The 20,675-nt window shown below is 39.3% G+C and overlaps 2 protein-coding genes across 4 annotated transcripts in view; one reads left to right on the forward strand and one right to left on the reverse strand.

Annotated features, from left to right (window-relative positions):
* Positions 1–3,290: 3,290 nt before the first annotated feature.
* Positions 3,291–13,241, forward strand: nphs2 (NPHS2 stomatin family member, podocin). Its single transcript, XM_041277115.1, has 8 exons — positions 3,291–3,655; positions 5,132–5,235; positions 6,914–6,986; positions 8,830–8,912; positions 11,108–11,311; positions 11,656–11,711; positions 12,141–12,219; positions 12,455–13,241. The coding sequence occupies exons 1-8, from the start codon at positions 3,334–3,336 to the stop codon at positions 12,698–12,700; spliced, it is 1,167 nt and encodes a 388-aa protein (XP_041133049.1). The 5' UTR covers positions 3,291–3,333; the 3' UTR covers positions 12,701–13,241.
* Positions 13,242–13,392: 151 nt separating this feature from the next.
* Positions 13,393–20,675, reverse strand: part of axdnd1 (axonemal dynein light chain domain containing 1) — a 40,184-nt gene continuing 32,901 nt past the window's right edge. For all 3 annotated transcript variants that reach the window (XM_041277110.1, XM_041277108.1, XM_041277109.1), the window contains exons 24-27: positions 17,395–17,484; positions 16,752–16,843; positions 16,232–16,362; positions 13,393–13,917 (exon numbers count right to left, since the gene is read on the reverse strand). In XM_041277110.1, coding sequence (XP_041133044.1) covers positions 13,862–13,917; positions 16,232–16,362; positions 16,752–16,843; positions 17,395–17,484 — 369 coding nt within the window. In that variant the 3' untranslated portion in view covers positions 13,393–13,861. The remainder of the gene's footprint in view (positions 13,918–16,231; positions 16,363–16,751; positions 16,844–17,394; positions 17,485–20,675) is intronic.

The raw sequence follows: 20,675 nt of genomic DNA on the forward strand, positions 1-20,675 counted from the left end.
TTAACTTTGACCCATTCGACTCCTCGAGACCACTTTCAATTCAAACAGTAAAGGTTTTGTTTTCAATTACTCGACAACAACCAGAGTAGAGAAATGTTCATCAATGATCAACAAAATGACAATAAGTTAAATGTTTTTTTTTTTTTTTTTTTTTTTAATTGATGTAAGGCTGGTACATTCGCATCTCAGAGAAACTGAAGAGGAACAGGAAATTAAAGACATTCCTATCAATAACTTTCAAAATTTCAATCACTCAACAATACCCACAATTTGTGTTTTTTAGGCACTTTTAACAAATCTATCTCTGTGAAGATTTACAATCATCCTCCACCAACGGGAGCACCAAACAAGAGACCGACACAAATCTTCAACTCTGACAGTGACTAATAATAAATAAAAACATACCCATTTAGCAGTGAAACACATTTTGCAGTTCATTATCTACCCAGTTTAATTAACCATTCCTGAATTATCACAAAGAAAATTATATTTAAGATTCTTTAATATTGACTTAATATACATCGTTATTATTCATTAAATTCACTTGCAATTTGAACCTTAACACCTGTTTATTGCATTTTTTTATTACAGATACTAATATCCATGTATTATAAAAAAAATAATAATAACAGCAGTCTTGTAGTTTATGACGTCACATAAACCCTAGATGGAATTATTTTCCTGTAATTCACTGAAACCCATCTAATTTGAAGGTATGACCCAGAGACTAACAGAAGTAGACTGGAGTAAAATAGAGAAAACATCTGCAGAAAAACATGGCTGTTTTTTAAAAATGTAGTACCAGAGGCTCAAAACAATTACATCCCAAAAGTAGACAAATCTAAATCTAAAACAAAATGACCAAAATGGTTTAATAGATCAATTTAAAAAAAATATTCAGCAAAAAAAGGCACTTTACAGAGCGTTTAAAAGGGACCAAAAACAAAGTACACAGAAAGAGTACATGGAACTGCAAACGTAAGTCAAAAAGGAAGTCAGAAAGGCCAAGAGAGAAATAGAAATGAACATTGCTAAGGGGGTTAAAACCAATTCCAAAATGTTTTTCCAATATTATAACAGCAAGAGAACATTCAAAGAGGAGATTAAATGTCTAAGATCTACAAATGGTAAAATCATAGACGAACAAAAAAATATATCAAATAATTACTTTTGACAAGTTTTTACAGAGGATAGAGACAACATGCCCCACATGCCGACCTGTTCCTATCCAGTTTTAAATAACTTTAGCATAACATAGGCAGAAGTGTTAAAGGAAACTAGGAGCTCTTAAAATAAACAAATCCCCTGGGCTGAATGAGATCCTCCCAATAGTACTCAAAGAAATGAAAGAAGTTATTTACAAACCACTAACCAAGACCATGCAACTGTTAACTGGCCCACTAAATCTGAAGTTTGTATGCAGATGAGCTCCGCCTGCTTTGTGCTTTCACGAGATTTGATCGGCTCTTGTAATGCTGAAATTTGCACATTTCTCGATTACCATTACAAGAGCCAATCAAATTGCATGAAAGCACAAAGCTAGCAGAGCTCATTTGCATACAAACTACAGATTTAACTGGCCAGTTAAATATTTAGTTAAATGTAAAATCTTGTTAGGGGATTTAGCTGGCCAGTTATTTTGTCTGCATGTCTTAAGCATTAGCATTTATTGTTACACATACAATTATGTTTATTTGAAAAAGGTTTAGGGTTGTGTTTTTTAAATTAGGATAGGGTGAAGAAAATTAACCACAAATAGCCAGATGAAAGTTTTTGTTTTATTTTTAGAAAGGAATTGTGTCGTACTCAGGTTGGGAATTAAAAAAAACTCTCTCATGTTTGCACACAATACATTAACATAAATGCCATATCCTTCGTAAAATGACAATTGTATTCTTTGCATTAATAAGGGATAGGAGTTATACTATGTTCAAAAAGGACCCTGTCAAATCCTCTGTAGAAAGGACAAATACAGAAGAGGACCTTATTGTGGGGCCCCCTCCCCAAACATTAATTTAACCCTTATTTATATACATCAAATACACCAAATCAAGTGTTCAGTATTGAACTGTATTTAACTGTCAGAATGTTAGCATGTATGAAACAGTATGTAATAAGAACGTGTTCTGCTCGCCTGCGTTATTTTATTCTGTATACATCTTTACATCCAGGTTTAATCACTAACCCTACCAGGATTCCCCAATCCTGCAATCACAGAAATTATGCACAGACATTTGCTGAAATTGTCTCACATAGGAAATTATTATTATTATTATTATTATTATTATTATTATTATTATTATTTATTATTATTATTATTAAATCAGAAATGCAGGCATGTTGGTTTGCTCTAGTTTATTTTGGTGCCCACAGCAGCACCCAACAGCTTCCTTCTAAACTACAGGATGACTCGTGCACACAGAATATAACTGCAAATGTCTGTGCTGAATAGTACCCCAAAACCTTACATGAAGACATGCCTCGTACCAGCCTCAGGGGGAAAAAAAGTTAAGATAATTAAGACAATAGCGATACCTGTTGAAATGAGGAAGGATAGAATTACTGGCACCGCACACCGGTAGCTACAGTGATACACAACTGTAACATCTGCAAATATAAATGCAAAGGATATTATCATTGTTCAAAAATAAAAAAAATAATAATCTATACTTTCTAACCTCTCCGGGGCCCTCTGAGTGCTTGGGCCCGTGTGCAGCTGCACCTGCTATTGCTCTGCCACTGCCACAATCACTCATATTTGTTGTATCAACCCTTCTGTGTTTATGCTTATTTTGCCCGGATCTTGGTGAACTCCTGAGAGACAAGAATGATTTGAAGTATTGGGTAACACTTCCTTGAAGTGACTGTAGCTTACAAAATAATTATCTGTTGTAAACTTCCATTCGTTATATAGCTCTCATAGTTCAGCTTTGACAGAAACACGTGTTACAGTAAACATGATTTTATTTTAAAACAAGATATCTGGTGTCTGGTGTCTGTTTGCAAACTATGTTTTCAAGTAGTGTTGCATGTCCTTGGTCCTTTCCCACTCCCTATTTTACACCTCCACTGGCTACACAAGACTAAGCTGATGGAGGGGAGGGCTGCATAATTACTGTGCTGAATTACTGCGGTAAACTTATAAGTGTAGTAGCTATTATTTGAATGCCAAGTCAGCACTGCATTTAATGATGTGACTCCCAACCTCTTCTATCTTCCCACACAGAGGAGGGAGCTACCAGCTTGCCTGTTTGTAATGCTTGTAATGTCTATAAATTCCAGTGCTCAGTGGGGCTGTGCTCAATCACACAGCCAGCCTGAGCTCCTGCCTGCATGCTCCTGTCAGCAGAGCCCCTCAGCAGCAGGATGGAGAAACGTTCCCGGAGCACGTCACGCTCTTCCAGGACCTCCAGCAGGAAGGCCAAGGGTACAAGCAAGGAGCGGGCTGGGAGCCTGGAGCCTGGTGAAAGGAAGAGGGGGAGATCAAACTCCAGGAGCAAGAGGAGAGAAGAAGGCAAGGGGCAGGGAGCCCTGGGGAGTGATGGGAAGGTGGGGAGCTCAACCGTGGTGGAAGTGGACAATGTCTTGGACTCAGAGCAGGACTCGGAGCCGGAGGAGACAGCAGCATTGCTGGACGCTGAGGGGCTCGAGGAAGGTAAGAATCACAGGAGGGGAAGGTTCAGAAATGCAACTGCTCTATACCCACATGAACAGGAGAAACAAAAGGGGATGCACAGTATCAGTCAGACTGAGAATGAGCTGGTCAGCCTTTCTGGTTAAAATAACCATGCATATCTTGAAGTAAGTTCTTCTAGAGCCATACAATCTCTTTCTTTCTCTCTCTTTCTCTCTCTCTCTTGGCTGTTACACAAGTTAATTTACTTAATCTCTAACTAAGTATTAGCAAGAGTATTTTAAAAAAAGAGATACATTAATTTAGATCCTTACTTGAACAGTTTAATTTACACAATGGTGAATCCAGATTGTATACTCAAATTAGAAACTCTCTTATCAACTATTATGGTCCCAGATTATAATGCCCAGTAATGTCACCACTAGAAATATGGCTAAAGGATTTAAAAAATGAATAGAAATGTTTGAAAGTTCTACTTGTTTATTAGTGATCATGTACAAGGAAACACATTATTGAGATACATAGGAGTTGACTTTAAAAAATAAATGATCAGTAGATTCTTGGTGAACTATTTTTATAGTTACATAGTTATAGTTTTATGCTACATACAGAACAATCCGGTTTAAGAATTCATAGGTCATATTACACCCTGGCAAAGCTATTTACATGTAAATAATAATACGTGCTGGAGATGCCTTTCTGAATATGGGTCATTTGTAAAAAAAAAAAAAAAAAAAAAAAAAAAAAAAAAACTAATAGAACAATTTTGGACAGAGGTGTTGTTCTGTATTTCTAATATAGTTGGTTTTTCCATACCCCAGACTTTGGAATTAGCTATTCTGGGAATATTACTGATTGGACAAAACTACAAAAAATATATATTTTAACATTGTTGCTTATGGCAAGATGAGCTATAATGTTTTTATGGTAATGTATGGATCCACCAGTCTGCTTTATGGAAGAACTTTGTATTAGAGGTAATATCTTTCTATGGAGTTTAAAAAAGACAATTATATCTGACTTTGGCAATAAAAAAAACTATTGACTATCTTAATCTAGCAATACAACTGAACCAAGGGATTGCTTAAAAGTAATATCCGTGGTTATTCATTAAATATAAATCATGTATTGATTAGAAGCCTCGTTTTATATGTACTAATGTATATGGAGAATGTATTATAATATTATTTATGTGTATTATTTTATTGTTAACATGCATTGTTTTGATTACTTATTATTTGCGGATGGAGGATTCTCTAAGTATATGTTTGCAATGCTGTTATTAATAGTATTGTGTGTTTTGTCTTGTTTTTTGAAAAATGAATACAATTATATGATGAAAAAGAGATAAAAAGGTAAGGTTTAACCAGACTGCACAAGACCCAGATGCAGTGTGTGTACGCTCACATCATCAATTGATTTGCATGTTGACTGCTTGGTTGTACTGTTGCTTTGTAATCCAGTAACCCAGTGTCTGTCCGTGCATCCGTCTCCCAGGTATGAAGCTGCGGACCCTGGGGTTTTGGGAGTGGATTCTGGTCATCTTCGCCATGGCTCTCGTCACCCTGTCCCTCCCGATCTCCATCTGGTTCTGTGTGAAGGTAAGCACAGACACCCCTCATACCAGAGATTCTCTTTAGAAACCATGGTGACTCTGTGCACATTTCAAAACAAGTATACATCTAGCTCTTCACATTGTCTTTTATTGTGCAACCATTCTATCCCATTAGATACATTTTGTGTTAATGCTCCATCCTTTTTTTAGAGTATGATGAGGTTCTGCAGGCTCTTCAAGGTCTAGAGATAATAAATCTGCAGATCCAGGCAGTCTCGATTCTTACATAATAAAAGTTGCTGCTAATATTAAAGCTAACCCTTTGTTCTTTATATTTAATACATCCATTTTGACAAATCCCTCAAATATGGAAATCATCTGTACTGAAGGGATGACATGATTCTGATATGAACAACTACAGACCCATTTCCAGTGAGCCAGCTCTGACTAAGGTCCTTGAGTCCCTAGTTAATGTGAGTTAAAGCACTCTACCATCTTTCTTAGTGAAATGCAGGCTGGTTTAGGTCTAATCATGTAACAGTGAAAGCAAACCCAAAGGTTATGGATGCTATTACCTTGGCCCTGGATAAAAATGAAGTGTTCATCTGTGTTCAGTGACCTTTCTAAGGCTTTTACACAGTAGATCATGAGCTTCTGACTCAAAGACGTGTGGAATTCAACACAGGTGAGAAGACAGTTAGATGGTTTAATAATTATTTTATAAATTTAACCCAAAGCATAGAAATAGATGGGTTCATTTGAGAGAGTATTGATTTAAAAAAGGGAGTTCCTTGGGATCTATACTTGGAACTGTCTTGTTTAAGATTTACATTAACAACCTGGGTGTTAGTATTGACATTAGAAATGCCATCTTTATGCAGATGATACTGCAGGCTAATAAAAACTTCCAGGAAGCTTTGACTACCAGCACAGTATAGAAATTAACTGATCTTGAGTATATTCTTGCTTCTGATTAACTTCGGTGACATTATTTATAGAGTATCTACTACCACGGTCTTAAGAAAACTGGATCCTTTGTACCATCCTGCATTGAAGTTTATAACCAACCTGGGTTTTTCTGTTCAGCATTATGATTTATATAGATTGACTGGTCAGACTTCTTTTTCTTCACAAAGACTGAAGCACTGGTGCATAATTGTTTATAAGGCTATCCTTGGCAAAACCCCAAGTTATCTTTTAATAAGTGCTCAGAGTGTTCTATGTTCACAGTTCATACAGAATTTGGTTTTCTAGCTCCAGGAAGAATGTCATGATCCCTTTAAAGGAGTTTAAACAAAACATTGACATCTATGTAGCGGAGACCTGCTTTTGTTTTAGCCGGTGCTCCTGAATTGATTAACTTGTTTGTATTTGTTGTACTCATTTGAACTTGTGTTTTTGTGTATGATGTGCCACCTTCTTGATCAGGTCTCTCTTATAAAAAGACTTTAACTGCAGTTGAACTTTCCAGGTTAAATTAAGGTGTATTATTATTAATACAGTAACCCTCACAAGGCCCGTTCTAACCGGGCTCCTCTTTGTTGGGTTCACACTGGTGTTAATCCTCACAAGGCCCGTTCTAACCGGGCTCCTCTTTGTTGGGTTCACACTGGTGTTAATCCTCACAAGGCCCGTTCTAACCGGGCTCCTCTTTGTTGGGTTCACACTGGTGTTAATCCTCACAAGGCCCGTTCTAACCGGGCTCCTCTTTGTTGGGTTCACAGATCGTGAGGGAGTACGAGAGGGCGGTGATATTCCGGCTGGGGCATCTTCTGCCAGGGAAACCCAGAGGACCAGGTATTGAAGAAAACAAGAAATGAATAAGTGATATATAAAACAAAGTCTAAAAACAAATAACATAGCTAAAACTATTATTTGTAAAAATCAGGTTGAAAAGGCTGATCTATAAAAGGAAGTTTTTAATCTTGACCGAAGCAGCATCTCTAATAGAATAGGGCAATGAGTTCCACAGTCTGGGGGCATTATTACTGACTCATCAGAGGAAAAGATTGTAGCTCTTTTTCAAGCTTCAACCAAACTTATCTGCTCCCGTTTGCTCATTACTACCTCTAAATAAACAGTTGTACAGTCCAATAATCTTAAAATGTCTGTTTCGCTGCAACCAATCGCACAAGATTATATACAAGTCCACACTATGAAGTCGCATTTTTGCAAACTAATGGTACTCACTGTGTAACGTGTGTACGGCTGTGGCGCCAAATATCCAGTTTCTTTGCTCAGGTGAGAACCCTAACAGTCTCATTCTGAACAAGCTGTAAACATGGTAAAGCATGAGACAGAAGCCCAGCAAATAAATCATTGCAGTCGTCAAAAGCATGAATTCACTTCTCAGCATCAGACAGAGAAAGAAAAGCCCATATTTTAGCAATGTTTCACAGATCAAAAAGTCAGTTTTGTAATTTTAAGAATACAAGCCTCGAAACTCAAATCAAAATCAAATATCACCCCTGAATTTCTCACATCAGATTTTATATTAGACAGCAGGTTACTCAAATTCATTTGTAACACTAGTTGTTGCTGAAAACCTAACAGCAAAACTTCAAATGCAAGACATTTAGAGACATCTAACTTTTGGCATCAGCAATACACTTTATTAAGGCTGAAGTAGGAGTGGTGTCACCAAGAGTTTGTAGAAATATAAAGTAGTGCGTCGTCAGCATGATAGACGTATAACCATGAAGGAAGCATGAGAAAATGACACTGCAAATTTACTGCGGTAAACTTTTACAAGGGTTAGTTTAATAAAACTAAAAATCTGACTAAATAGGAATTTGATTAAAGTAGGCTAATGCAATAACTGGAATACTCTACCTCTAAACACAAGGTCTTAAAGACCTAAATGCACTGTGATGCGAGTGTCTGAACGCTCCCATACCTGAAGCTCCATGGTGAATGTATCTTGCTGTGATGCGAGTGTCTGAGCGCTCCCGTACCTGAAGCTCCATGGTGAATGTACCTTGCTGTGATGGGAGTGTCTGAGCGCTCCCATACCTGAAGCTCCATGGTGAATGTATCTTGCTGTGATGCGAGTGTCTGAGCGCTCCCGTACCTGAAGCTCCATGGTGAATGTATCTTGCTGTGATGCGAGTGTCTGAGCGCTCCCGTACCTGAAGCTCCATGGTGAATGTATCTTGCTGTGATGGGAGTGTCTGAGCGCTCCCGTACCTGAAGCTCCATGGTGTATGTATCTTGCTGTGATGGGAGTGTTTGAGCGCTCCCGTACCTGAAGCTCCATGGTGAATGTATCTTGCTGTGATGGGAGTGTCTGAGCGCTCCCGTACCTGAAGCTCCATGGTGAATGTATCTTGCTGTGATGCGAGTGTTTGAGCGCTCCCGTACCTGAAGCTCCATGGTGAATGTATCTTGCTGTGATGCGAGTGTTTGAGCGCTTCCGTACCTGAAGCTCCATGGTGAATGTATCTTGCTGTGATGCGAGTGTCTGAACGCTCCCGTACCTGAAGCTCCATGGTGAATGTATCTTGCTGTGATGCGAGTGTCTGAACGCTCCCATACCTGAAGCTCCATGGTGAATGTATCTTGCTGTGATGTGAGTCTCTGAAAGCTCCCATACCTGAAGCTCCATGGTGAATGTATCTTGCTGTCTCCCTGTGATCCACAGGTCTCTTCTTCTACGTCCCGCTCCTTGATGTTTACCACAAAGTGGACCTCCGCATCAGAACCTTTGAGATCCCGTTTCATGAGGTGAGCAAACAGACACGCCTGCCTGTTTAATCTTTTATACCACTACAAGGGAAAACAAAATGAGAAAATGTGATCTAATTAAGTGATCTAAATTAACAAACTATTGAACATGACTAGATTTCCAGCTGCGTAGATTCATTGTCAGGTAGATGGCGGTTGTCAGGAGTGGTGCAGACTTAGTCTTAATAAAGCCACCTTAACATTGATGTTAAGCACTTGTAGCTAACAAAACAATCAATACTTCTTACTTGTTTTGCATGTATAGCTAAATAGGTCTCAAATGTGCAGCTTTGAAAGAAACACACATTATAAAACATGATATCTGATACAGTAGTCTCTGTTTATAGGAACACCTCCTAAGAGAACGTTTCGGCTTAGGGAACATTCTTGTGGTGAAATGGAATTTCCCCATTGCAAATGCTCTGCCTAAAGGAACAGAAGCTTCACTTAAAAAATAACTTTTTGCACTGATAGGGATTAGTTGCTAACTGATTCAAAGCTGATACAGTACAGTGTTGTAACCTGATAACTCCTCATCGTCCAACTCAAATTCAAATGGCTTATTCAGTCTTTTCAGAACGGACTTGCCATTGCCAGAGTAATCGAGTTGCTTCTGCTGCATTTTTTAATGTGTGTAGGGTTGCTATGTTAATAACCATAATTACAGTTACAGCCGTTGGTGCATTTTTACCAGATCTAGGGGTGCGTTATTAATTTCGTTTGTCATTTTAGTTTATTAATGTTGGTTTGTCAGGTAGTTTATTATTGTAGTTCATTTCATATGTTGATGCATGTGCATCATGACATAAGTAATACATACATTTGTATTTATTGATTCATGTCATGATTGGCCTTGGCATATTGTGTCCGGTGGCCATCCCTATCTTAGAGAGCACTTCGGCTAAAAGAACACTTAGCTTGCTTCCCGAGGAGTATTCTCTTAGCCAGACACTACTGTACTACTTTAGGATAAAGGAAGCTCTGTTTGTATGCCTTATTCTTTGGTTATCCATTTGCACTTCCTGGGTCATTTCTCCTCAGCAATGTCATCTGGGTGAGGTTACTGGTCATGACAGTCAGCAGAGGAATCAGCTGGTTGGTTAATGGCAGAAAATAAGCCATTGAAGGGGTGGGGCAGATTCACCCTGCAGGAGTGCACCACTAACTGAAAGCATGGCATATAAACAAAGATTTCTTTAACTATATATCATGGTTTAAAATACATATTTACCTTAACATGTGTTTCTTTCAGAACTGCACATTTGTGCACGTCCATTTATTATATAGGTCTCAATCTATTTTATTCGCTACAATCACTTCAATATGTTCAATCACTTCAATATGTTCAACCAGCATATACATATTTTCAATTTAAACAGGACATCTTGTATTACACATTTACACTTTGCTTGCCTTGCCTTCCAGGAAATCTGTTACACTTGCACTTCCTGGATCATTTCCTGTCAGTGGTGTCTTTGGGGTTGAAAGCATGTCACTGGTTCAGAGCATGTCAGTCAATAGGGGAAGTAGCTGGTTGGTTAATGACAGGAAAGAAGCCATTGAAGAGGTGGGGTCAATTTCACTCTCCAGATGACCAAACAAGTGCAACACACTCCTGAAGCAGATATTTCATTAGCCCAGTGTAAAACCAGATACATGCTTTCAACTGACAATACATGTGTGCTAAAACATCATTTCATTCAAAGCTGCACATTGAGACCTGTATAGTGATTGTGTGTGCATGGTATGAAGCATGTGTGGAATTATTTTGTTGGCTACATTCCCTTTAAATGGACTTTGAGTCTGTTTAGTTTATTTTTGTTTTTAAAGAGGTTAAATAAATCTCTACCAATGTGTTTACACTGTCTGGCATTTCCTGGGTCATTTCCTGTCAAAGAGCAGTCTACTGCTTCCCCTGTTGATTGACATGCTTTCTGACAGTAACATTACATAGGAAGTGAAGCAGTAACAGACTTCATGGAAGGCAAGGCAAGCAAACTGGGAACTTTCTTTAACCTAGTGTAAAACCAGATGTCTGTTTGAAAATAAAACATATATGTGAGACCTATGTAGCTAATGAAAGTGTACAGTGCATGGGTCAGATTGATAGAATTACTATATTAGCTACAATGACTTTAATATTTAAACAGTGGTATCTGGGGAGGATGCTAACGGCTCGCCCGCTGTGTTGACAGATAGTGACGAAGGACCTGGTCACCCTGGAGCTCAGTGCGGTCTGTTATTACCGGCTGGAGAACGCTCCTCTCTGCCTCACAGCTGTCTGTGACTCCTCCACTGCTCTCCGGCTCCTCACTGAATCCATGCTGAAGAGCTGCCTGGCCCACCGGGACTTCACCAGCATCCTGCTAGACAGGAAGAGCATCGCAGAGGAAGTCAAGGTACTGGTCGTGGCTCTGTGAAAGTGTCTATCACTTAGTAACGAGTACAGTACGTACAACATTCTGGATAACTGATAGGTGCTTTGAGTGTTACTGTTACTTTACTACATCTTTAGGAAATACTAGAAGAAACTAAATACATTAAATTTCCTTTCGATTAGCAACATCGCTTGCCATTGACTTTCTTTTGTTTCCTTTAGTATTGTTTAATTTGGCAATATCGAGGGGTTTCTAATTCTGAATTGATGACATATTTACCATGTCTCTGTGAGCCCACTTGGCCATGTCTTTTAATGACACGCTGACTTCAAGTGAACACTTTGTATGGGTTTTTGTTTTTCTAGATAGCACTGGATGCTGTAACCTGTCGATGGGGAATCAAAGTGGAGAGGACGGAAATGTAGGTTTCTTGTCAGTGAATGTGTTTATTTGGTTTTGAACGTAACGCTAATGAAAGGTGAGGGAGAGCACACCTCAATCCTGACCTGAACACCCTCTGCCTGTCTGCCATTCTCTCCTGAGTCTTTCTTAATGAGACAACCACATTGTGGCAGATTCTCTGTTGAGGTTTGTTTTGTGATGTGCACAGAAATAGAATTCCTCTTGCACAGGAATATGAAGAGCTAGAATTTTTGAGTAGTTTCTCTTGTACTCTAGAACAGTTAACCACAGTAGTTGTATAGCTTTCCCCATACTTTTCCCATGTATTTCCCATAGTTTACCATGGTTTGTTGTGTTTTTTCATTTTCTTTACCATACCTCTTTAATTTATTACACTTCGCTATGCTTTTACAAAGGGACACTTTCCTGATTCTTTCCTGTGTTTCAGTAAGGATCTCCGCCTGCCAGCCGAACTCCAGCACACACTTTCAGTGGAGGCCGAGGCACAGAGAATGGCCAGAATCCGAGTAAGAACCTACTCTGTTAGTCTGCGTCACAGTCTGGTGACTGGGCTTCCATCAATATTAAATAGGAGCAGATGCCTAACTAAAAGCATGGCTTGCCAACAGAGGTTTCTTTATCTAGTGTAGTACCAGATGTCCTGTTTTTAAATGAAAATACATGTTTGCTAAAATTACTTTTTCAAAACTGCACATTTGATGATGTCTGTGAACACTCGCTAACCCCGGCCCTTCTCCCTAGGTAATAGCTGCCGAGGGGGAGAGGGCTGCCTCGGAGTCCCTGCGCTTGGCTGCGGAGACTCTGTCTGGCTCCCCCCAGGCTCTTCAGCTGCGCTACCTCCAAACCCTGCACAGCCTCACCAGCGAGAGATCCTGCAACACCATCCTACCACTGCCCTTCGACCTGCTCCACCTGCTTACCCACAGCGAGAGCACACACACACCCCGGGAGCAGGGAGAGCCCAAGAAAGACTCCCCGATGCTCTAACTGACAGCTTCTCAAACTTGTATTACACACAGATGTACTGGGACTCCATTTAGAGTGTCTTTCAAGACCCCCGATGCAAAACAGATTGTTAGAATTCAAATCCAGGGATATATCGCTGCTTAAACTGAATCAATGACGGCGTTATCCACCTCGTGTGTGGCTGCTGTGAGTTTAGTGCTGGTAAACAATGAGGATCAATGACACTGGCTACAGTGAGAGCTTTGCTCATAGCTCTGCAAGGGAGAGAGAGAGAGCAATCCCTGCCTGCCTGCCTCTCAAGCACAAGCAATCATGTAACCAAAAGGCATTTTTTCAAAGAATGTCATCATTATTTTACTGTTTGGGGTGCAAACCGTTGACTTCTATTACTTAGTAGTTTAGTTCTAATTTTGTAACATTAGCAGGTGTTTTTTTCTCTTTTGAATAAAATAGGAGTTAAAGACATGAAAGTAGAGACATTAGATTTGTTTAATTTCTTAAATGTTTTAGAATTAAACACGTTTGTAACCAATCAAAAAATGCGTCCTGAGAAGCCCTCAATGCTATTACTAGCCTTTACAAGACTACAACATTAATGTTGAGGAGACTACATGTGCACAGCTACAGCCAAAAATTTTGCATCGCCTAGAATTTTATGATCAAGACACAATTAAATAAAAAACAACATAATTTAGATATTTTATTTATTTAACATGGTGAAATCACAAGTCTACCAGAAGCCATAATACTAGTATAGGATTTCATGTTGGATTCCGAAATGTCACATTTTTTAATTTGTCAGTTTACGTATATGGAAAGCTACAAAGAGGTATGTAATTCAATATGTTCACGTCACATTATTCAGTGGTTACATTTGACTTTATGATGCAAAATTAGTTAATTCTATAAGGTGATGCAAAACGTTTTGGCCATAGATGTATGTGTATATGGAAAAGACTGAATATTGAATACAAATCCTTACACTGTACACTTCCTACAGTATAAACACTACAGCTGACCTCTATATTTGACATGCATATCGTTAACAGTGGTAAAAGGAAAGATTCTAAACACTTAAGCGTGGACATTTCAAAATGTTTGAACTGTGTTTTATTAAAACCACTGCAAGTATTTTGAAAGCACTGTTTAATTTGATTGCCAGCCCTTTGTAAGTGCACATGTCTACTGGAATCTCTTGTCCTCACTGGATTGGCTGGATACAGTTTCAGTCTTCAAATCTAAAGAAAGAAAACAGAAAATAAAAGGAATTAACAATTGTTCATTCTGGCGCTGAATCACTTTTTCAGACTACTACAATTTTTTTTTTGTTTTACTGGTTCACATTTTGGATTGTACTCACTCAAGATCCAAACGCTGAAATTACTGGCTGAAAAAAAAATGTTCATGGAAAAGCCTCTGCTCCTCATCTACAAAGTTACAGAAACGTAATGTTTTTCATTTGTTGTGAAACCATTGCTGAAACAAAAGGGGAGAGAAGGAGAATAGGGAGGAGGGTGAGGAAAGGGAGAGAACGATATAAGGAGTGTGGAGAGAAAGGAAAGGAGAGAAGGGAGGCAGAGAGCGTTAACTAGGGAGTGTGCCCCACTGCTCTCAATGCGTCACTGACAGGGCCAGCCCCACTGCTCTCAATGTGATATTGACTGGGCCAGCCCTACCTACTGTTGTCAATGTGATATTGACAGGGCCAACTCGACTTCTCTCAATGTGATATTGATTAGGCCAGCCCTACTGTTGTCAATGTGATATTGACAGGGCCAGACCTGCTGCTGTCAATGTGATATTGACAGGGCCAGCTCGACTTCTCTCAATGTGACACTGACAGGGCCAGCCCTACTGCTCTCAATGTGATACTGACAGGGCCAGTCCTACTGCTGTCAATGTGATACTGACAGGGCCAGCCCTGCTGCTGTCAATGTGACATTGACAGGGCCAGCCCTGCTGCTGTCAATGTAACAACCATTAAATGACCCCATCATGAAGTCATTTAATTTTTCTGTTTTCTTCCTCTACAAGAACCTGTAAACCACACCGCAATTCTTGTAGAAGAAGAAAACAGAGAACTGCCTGGGAGCAACTATAAAATGACAGCATAGTGTAAGTTTAGCCATTTCTGCAGTGGAGCAATAACCACAAGTTACAATACAGAATAAAGTTCATAAAGAGCATGTTTATTAACAGCTGATTATAAAAGCATGCAGGGGTTTGGTAAATGATATTACAGCTGTAATTACCTGTGCTCAGAAGAAATTAATTTCACTCGCACATACCAACTTCAATATAATAAATTAGAATTGTATGAACAGCAATTTAACTGAATTCTACATTTTAATTAACTTAATAGGCATGCATAGGTTAGGTTCGCCAAAAACTACAGTTTGCCTTTACGCAAAAGTTTATATTAAATTTGAATTTAAATAAATGATACAAAAAATAAAACTAATAGACATACCTAGTGATTTCTTTGCAAACATAGAGTTAAGATATACCAGCTTATATTATTTATGTGCTTGAATTATTCTACAGTGTAGCCAATCTATCTTCTATCCACACAACAATAAGTGAACTAGTATACTTCTATGTACTTAAAAGGAAATATATGTGTGCAAGATGGTTCAACTGAGGTAGATTCAAGAGTTCTTCCTGTCTGATTCCATGCTCCTAACAGAGATGTTTGTGCAGTTCCACACCCTTCTTTCATTTTAACATAAGCAGATCTGATTTGTGCACATTGTGACTTTCAGAACTGGCTGATGGTTGATTTCAGAATTGCAATTGCCATTAAAAACACAAGAACTGTTGGAATTAATCTCAATAAACATAGTTACCTTTACCCCAACCCTGCAGACAAGTAAACAACTTTACAAAAACAAAACAGAACATACAAATGCAACCATGTAAACTGATTTAATACTGAAATAGTTACAAAAATATATATTTTATAAATCCAAACCACAATTCTGTGCATAGTTAGTTTGTAATGCACCATTAACAGTTTCATGGTCCTTTCGCAAAGCATGATGTAAATTGTCTTTTGAATACACATAAATATATTATTGTAACACATTCATAAAAATGCATTTGGCACATGAACCTTGATTAATCCATGTTTTTGTGTTTAAAAATGTTTATGGTAATGTCTTTGTAAATCAGCTTTTAATAAAACTAATACTATGCAAGATCCACTATAACGCAATGACAATTTGAAACTTAATTTTTACAGTACAGTAAACTATCACATGCGAAGAATGAGTCTGTCGGGTTTACTGAAAAAGTTCATACAAAAAAACACACTGCATGGCATTTACAGTTCATTTAAATTCCCAATTTCATATACACAAAATACATACGGTTATTACCAGGGGACCTACCGAACATGGAACTGCGTACCTCGTCTCCCACCCTGTTCATTCGCAAACACACCTGGGTGTCATTGTTTATGAGATCATTAAGGGTAGTGCATAGAATTTACAGAAATAAAATACAGTGGACATGTCACACTTAAAATTTCTGCTACGCCAGCCCTGGTCTCACCTCTGTTCCACAGCTTGTCTTGGCTCTGCAACTGTCTTTCCAGGTCTTGAATCCTTTCCAGTGCTGAGCACAGCTGCTCGTGCCTTTCAATCACCTGCACCTCTGCCTTCTGTGCCCGATTCTCTGCATTCCTGTTCAAAAAGGGCAACAGCAGGGTTCTCAGTCAACCGGCTTCATTCAAAAAATGTACTGTAAACAGGTACATGCATTTCAGCTGCTGTACTAATGCTAGTGAAAAAACTTTCACTAAGTCACAACTTTCTTATGTGTGTTAGTAAATCTGCAGCAACCATTGCCTCTGTAACTGCAAATATCTTGTTCCATTACTGGGGTTGTGTACTAAAAAAATGACTGTTACCCTGCCATTGTTTTAACCTCTGACAAAGATCACATATAAATATCACATATCACATTACGTTTTGTACAAATACCACCCCTACAGATTAGAAATTACACAAGAATGGAAAATTGAACTTTAAATGGGTTCTTTCTCAGTGGATTGGTTTTCCTTTGTACTCACTGAAGTTGTTGCTGTAAAATCTTCATTGCCTCCAGTGCTTCGAAGGTTTTATTTGTGTGCTCTGTCTGGGGCCTGGACACCAGCACATCCTCCTGTGAACACACCAGTAAACACTGCAGTACAGCCAGTACGCACTGCAGAACAGCTAGCAAACACTGCAGCACAGCCCAGCGAACACTGCAGTCGAACCTGTGTATGGACTCCTATGTGCATGGCTGTGTACTGACTCCTATGTGCATGGCTGTGTACAGACTTCTATTTGCATGGCTGTGTACTGACACCTATGTGCGGGGCTGTGTAATGGCTCCTATGTGCATGGCTGTGTAGGGACTCCTATGTGCATGGCTGTCTATGGACTCATATGTGCATGGCTGTGTGTGGACTCCTATGTGCATGGCTGTGTATGGACTCCTATGTGCATGGCTGTGTACTGACTCCTATGTGCATGGCTGTCTATGGACTCCTACGTGCATGGCTGTGAACTGACTCCTATGTGCATGGCTGTCTATGGACTCCTATGTGCATGGCTGTGTACTGACTCCTATGTGCATGGCTGTCTATGGACTCATATGTGCATGGCTGTGTACTGACTCCTATATGCATGGCTGTGTATGCACTCCTATGTGCATGGCTGTGTACTGACCCCTTCTGTAGTCCTGGTTTTGCCCTTGAGGGGTCTTTGGTGGATGTTGGAGTCATGACCTATAAACATCACAGCAACATCTTCCTCCTCCTGGAAGAAATAGAAGGTTTATCAAGACACAGGTCTCCTGTACCGATCTTCTTTAAAATTTGGTCTGAGCTGCTTTGGATTTCTCATGATCCGTGGCTCTCAAAAGTATTTGTGATTTGCCTTTTCATTAGTTTTCAGTTGGGGCCCCTACTGAAACTCTCTGCACAAGTCTGAGAGAGATCTTACACCTCTCTTCTCAACAGATCTGTTTCAAATAGCTCAACTGTCTTGTTTTCAGCTGCAGACCCTTCAGCTCAATCAAGCAATGCTCGATTGGATTCAGAACTGGAGTGAGACAGTCTTGGTTATGGACCAAGAATATTTCATCCAAACACTATCAACACTGATAAATAAAATGTTCTATTAAAACCACACATTTGAGTCCAGTATAACAAATGTACAATTCCTGAAAAAAAGTCTACTTTAAGAAAAGGGTCATTCCATATGAAATCAATAAAAAAAACAGCAAATTTTTTACTTGACCTCCTCTGATTTTGATAAACTTTTGCACATATTATTATCTTTGGACGAAATGGTTACACTGTGAATACTAGTACCAGTGGTACTTCTGTCAATGCATGCTTAGTATTTTAAGCTGTAATTGCCACTATTCAAATCTAATGAATCACTGAGCCTGGGAAAGAAAATGTATTGTTAGAAGTGGTGGAAATGTAGATATTTCATTTTCAGATCTCTTTATATTACTGCATGCAACATAATTTACCACTCACCTATGCTTAAGTTGCCCTCCTTGTCTCTCAAGGTGTATGTTATTCCTGTTGCAGTTGTTGGCTCCAGAAATGTGAACACATCCTCCATGTCTGCAATAAATTGATCTGGATGGCGAGGGAAGCAGAACGATCGTGCTGGTCCACTCGGGTGCAGGACGTTAATTTCAGCCTCCTGTTCTGATCGGCAGACATTACCAACCCGAGCCACCAGTGCTGAATAGTAACATATCCTTCCACTTGGTCAAATGGTAGGACATCCTCTTCGACTGTAATTGATTCTTCTCTTTGTTTTGTTGATTGGGAGAACTTTCGTACAAGGACAATTGCTTTGGAAACTGGTTGAAAGAAGTGGAGATGCCATGTGCCAGGCACAGTTCTTATCTTGACATTGTTCTATCATGAATACTTCAAGAGCAGGCATGTTGTCTTTTGCAAACCTGTACGATTGGTGTGGAGTCTGGATCTGGTCATGGTACGGACACCGCAAACTGTTTTTTGTTGCTATTCATTGAATGGTTCCTCCTACACCATCACAAGGTCCTTTTGCCATGAGATGTTGCAAAGTTGCACTCTGCTTCCACGCCAAAATCTTCCAAATGCTGGCAAATTTTGAGGACATTTTCACAGTTCTTATATTGCCTTTCACACTGTCAGAGAAGTAATAGATTTTTCTCGGGCACCTCCCAAATTTGTTCTCCAAGAACCTCAAAAGATGCTTTTGAAAGAGATAAACAGCTGAGTCATGCATTTTGATACTGCAGCATATGAGATGTGCTGAGAATTCCCATCTGTCTCACCAACAGCAAACAAAAGAACGTATGGTTGCCTGAGAGTTGTTCCAATGGTGTGATTGTGCTTCATCCATCATGACGAAAGTGAAGTTTTCTGTAAAAATCACCAATTAGGAGTTCATTTTCTTGCAGGAGTTCATCCCTTATAGTATGATGATAATATGTCTGGATCTGGTCATGGTACGGACACTGCAAACTGTTTTTTGTTGCTATTCATTGAATGGTTCCTCCTACACCATCACAAGGTCCTTTTGCCATGAGATGTTGCAAAGTTGCACTCTGCTTCCACGCCAAAATCTTCCAAGTGCTGGCAAATTTTGAGGACTTTTCACAGTTCTTATATTGCCTTTCACACTGTCAGAGAAGTAATAGATTTTTCTCGGGCGCCTCCCAAATTTGTTCTCCAAGAACCTCAAAAGATGCTTTTGAAAGAGATAAACAGCTGAGTCATGCATTTTGATACTGCAGCATATGAGATGTGCTGAGAATTCCCATCTGTCTCACCAACAGCAAACAAAAGAACGTATGGTTGCCTGAGAGTTGTTCCAATGGTGTGATTGTGCTTCATCCATCATGACGAAAGTGAAGTTTTCTGTAAAAATCACCAATTAGGAGTTCATTTTCTTGCAGGAGTTCATCCCTTATAGTATGATGATAATATGCAGTCTGTATCTTTGTGATGAAATCATGTCAACGAAGACGTTGGAGATGGCTTGTGAAAGTCTCTATGAACTGATTAACAGGTTTATTTGTTGTCTGAAGGGTGGATCTGTCAGTTGTAGTCCACTTCCAATACTCCACTGTGTCCACCAGACTATCTTGAAAGAACATTTGTAGATGACTCTTGAAATCTTCAAATGATGGACAATTTTCACACTTTCCTAAATGACCATCGATGTTAGGTGGGGAACACGAGATAAGATAAGCAATGCAGATAGTGATTCAAAGGCACTTATGTACTGGCACTCAGTTGTGGAAGCTTTTGAACATCAGCTTTACATTCTGGTGTGTTGTGAAGACTCACACAGCATGTGCACCGCTACTGCCTGCCAATACACACTCCTTTGGTTTCAGCTCTGCAAATTTGGAGAAGCCAATATTAATGTCAGGATGCTGTAATTTGAAGAAACAATAGGCCTCTGAAGGTTGCAGAGAACAAGATGTTTTTGTTGGTGCTCCCTCCTTCCCGACTCTTTATTGTAAACTGAAACAAAATCGTTCTTTACGGCTATAAGTCGACTAACACCTTCTAACGTTCTCCCCCCGGTTTTTGGATTTGGATCCAATATGCATTCCTTCTCTTCCTGTAAAGCGTTGGCTGTCCTGGACATGTGGTAGCTACTATAGCACCAAACTCAGCAGCAGGCCTCCATATAGACCAAGATATTGGGACAGCTGTCAAAATATGAACTTGCTGACTTCAATTGATATTTGTTTCATTGATCCTTCAGCTGGGCCATCATATCTTGATATGCCTGAGCCTGTTCCTTGATTGTTTCACAATCTTCCACTTCTGTTTGTGGGAAAAACTTTCTTAGCTTTCTCTTTATTGCTTCATCGACCTTCTTTATATTCTGAGCTGCATATAACTTTTGTGACAATTTCCTTCTTCAGTGGAGATTCTTTTGGAATATATTGTTCCTTTTCTACTTAAAAAAATGCATTGCTT

This window comes from Polyodon spathula, chromosome 18, assembly GCF_017654505.1.
Source record: "Polyodon spathula isolate WHYD16114869_AA chromosome 18, ASM1765450v1, whole genome shotgun sequence".
Classification (NCBI taxonomy): domain Eukaryota; kingdom Metazoa; phylum Chordata; class Actinopteri; order Acipenseriformes; family Polyodontidae; genus Polyodon; species Polyodon spathula.

Excerpts from the sequence above, each read along its gene's own strand:
- nphs2 (XM_041277115.1), top strand. The coding sequence starts at position 3,334 with ATGCTCCTGTCAGCAGAGCCCCTCAGCAGCAGGATGGAGAAACGTTCC. Across the intron at positions 6,987-8,829 it reads AGGGAAACCCAGAGGACCAG|GTCTCTTCTTCTACGTCCCG; the intron begins GTATTGAAGAAA and ends TGTGATCCACAG. Across the intron at positions 12,220-12,454 it reads AGAGAATGGCCAGAATCCGA|GTAATAGCTGCCGAGGGGGA; the intron begins GTAAGAACCTAC and ends CCTTCTCCCTAG.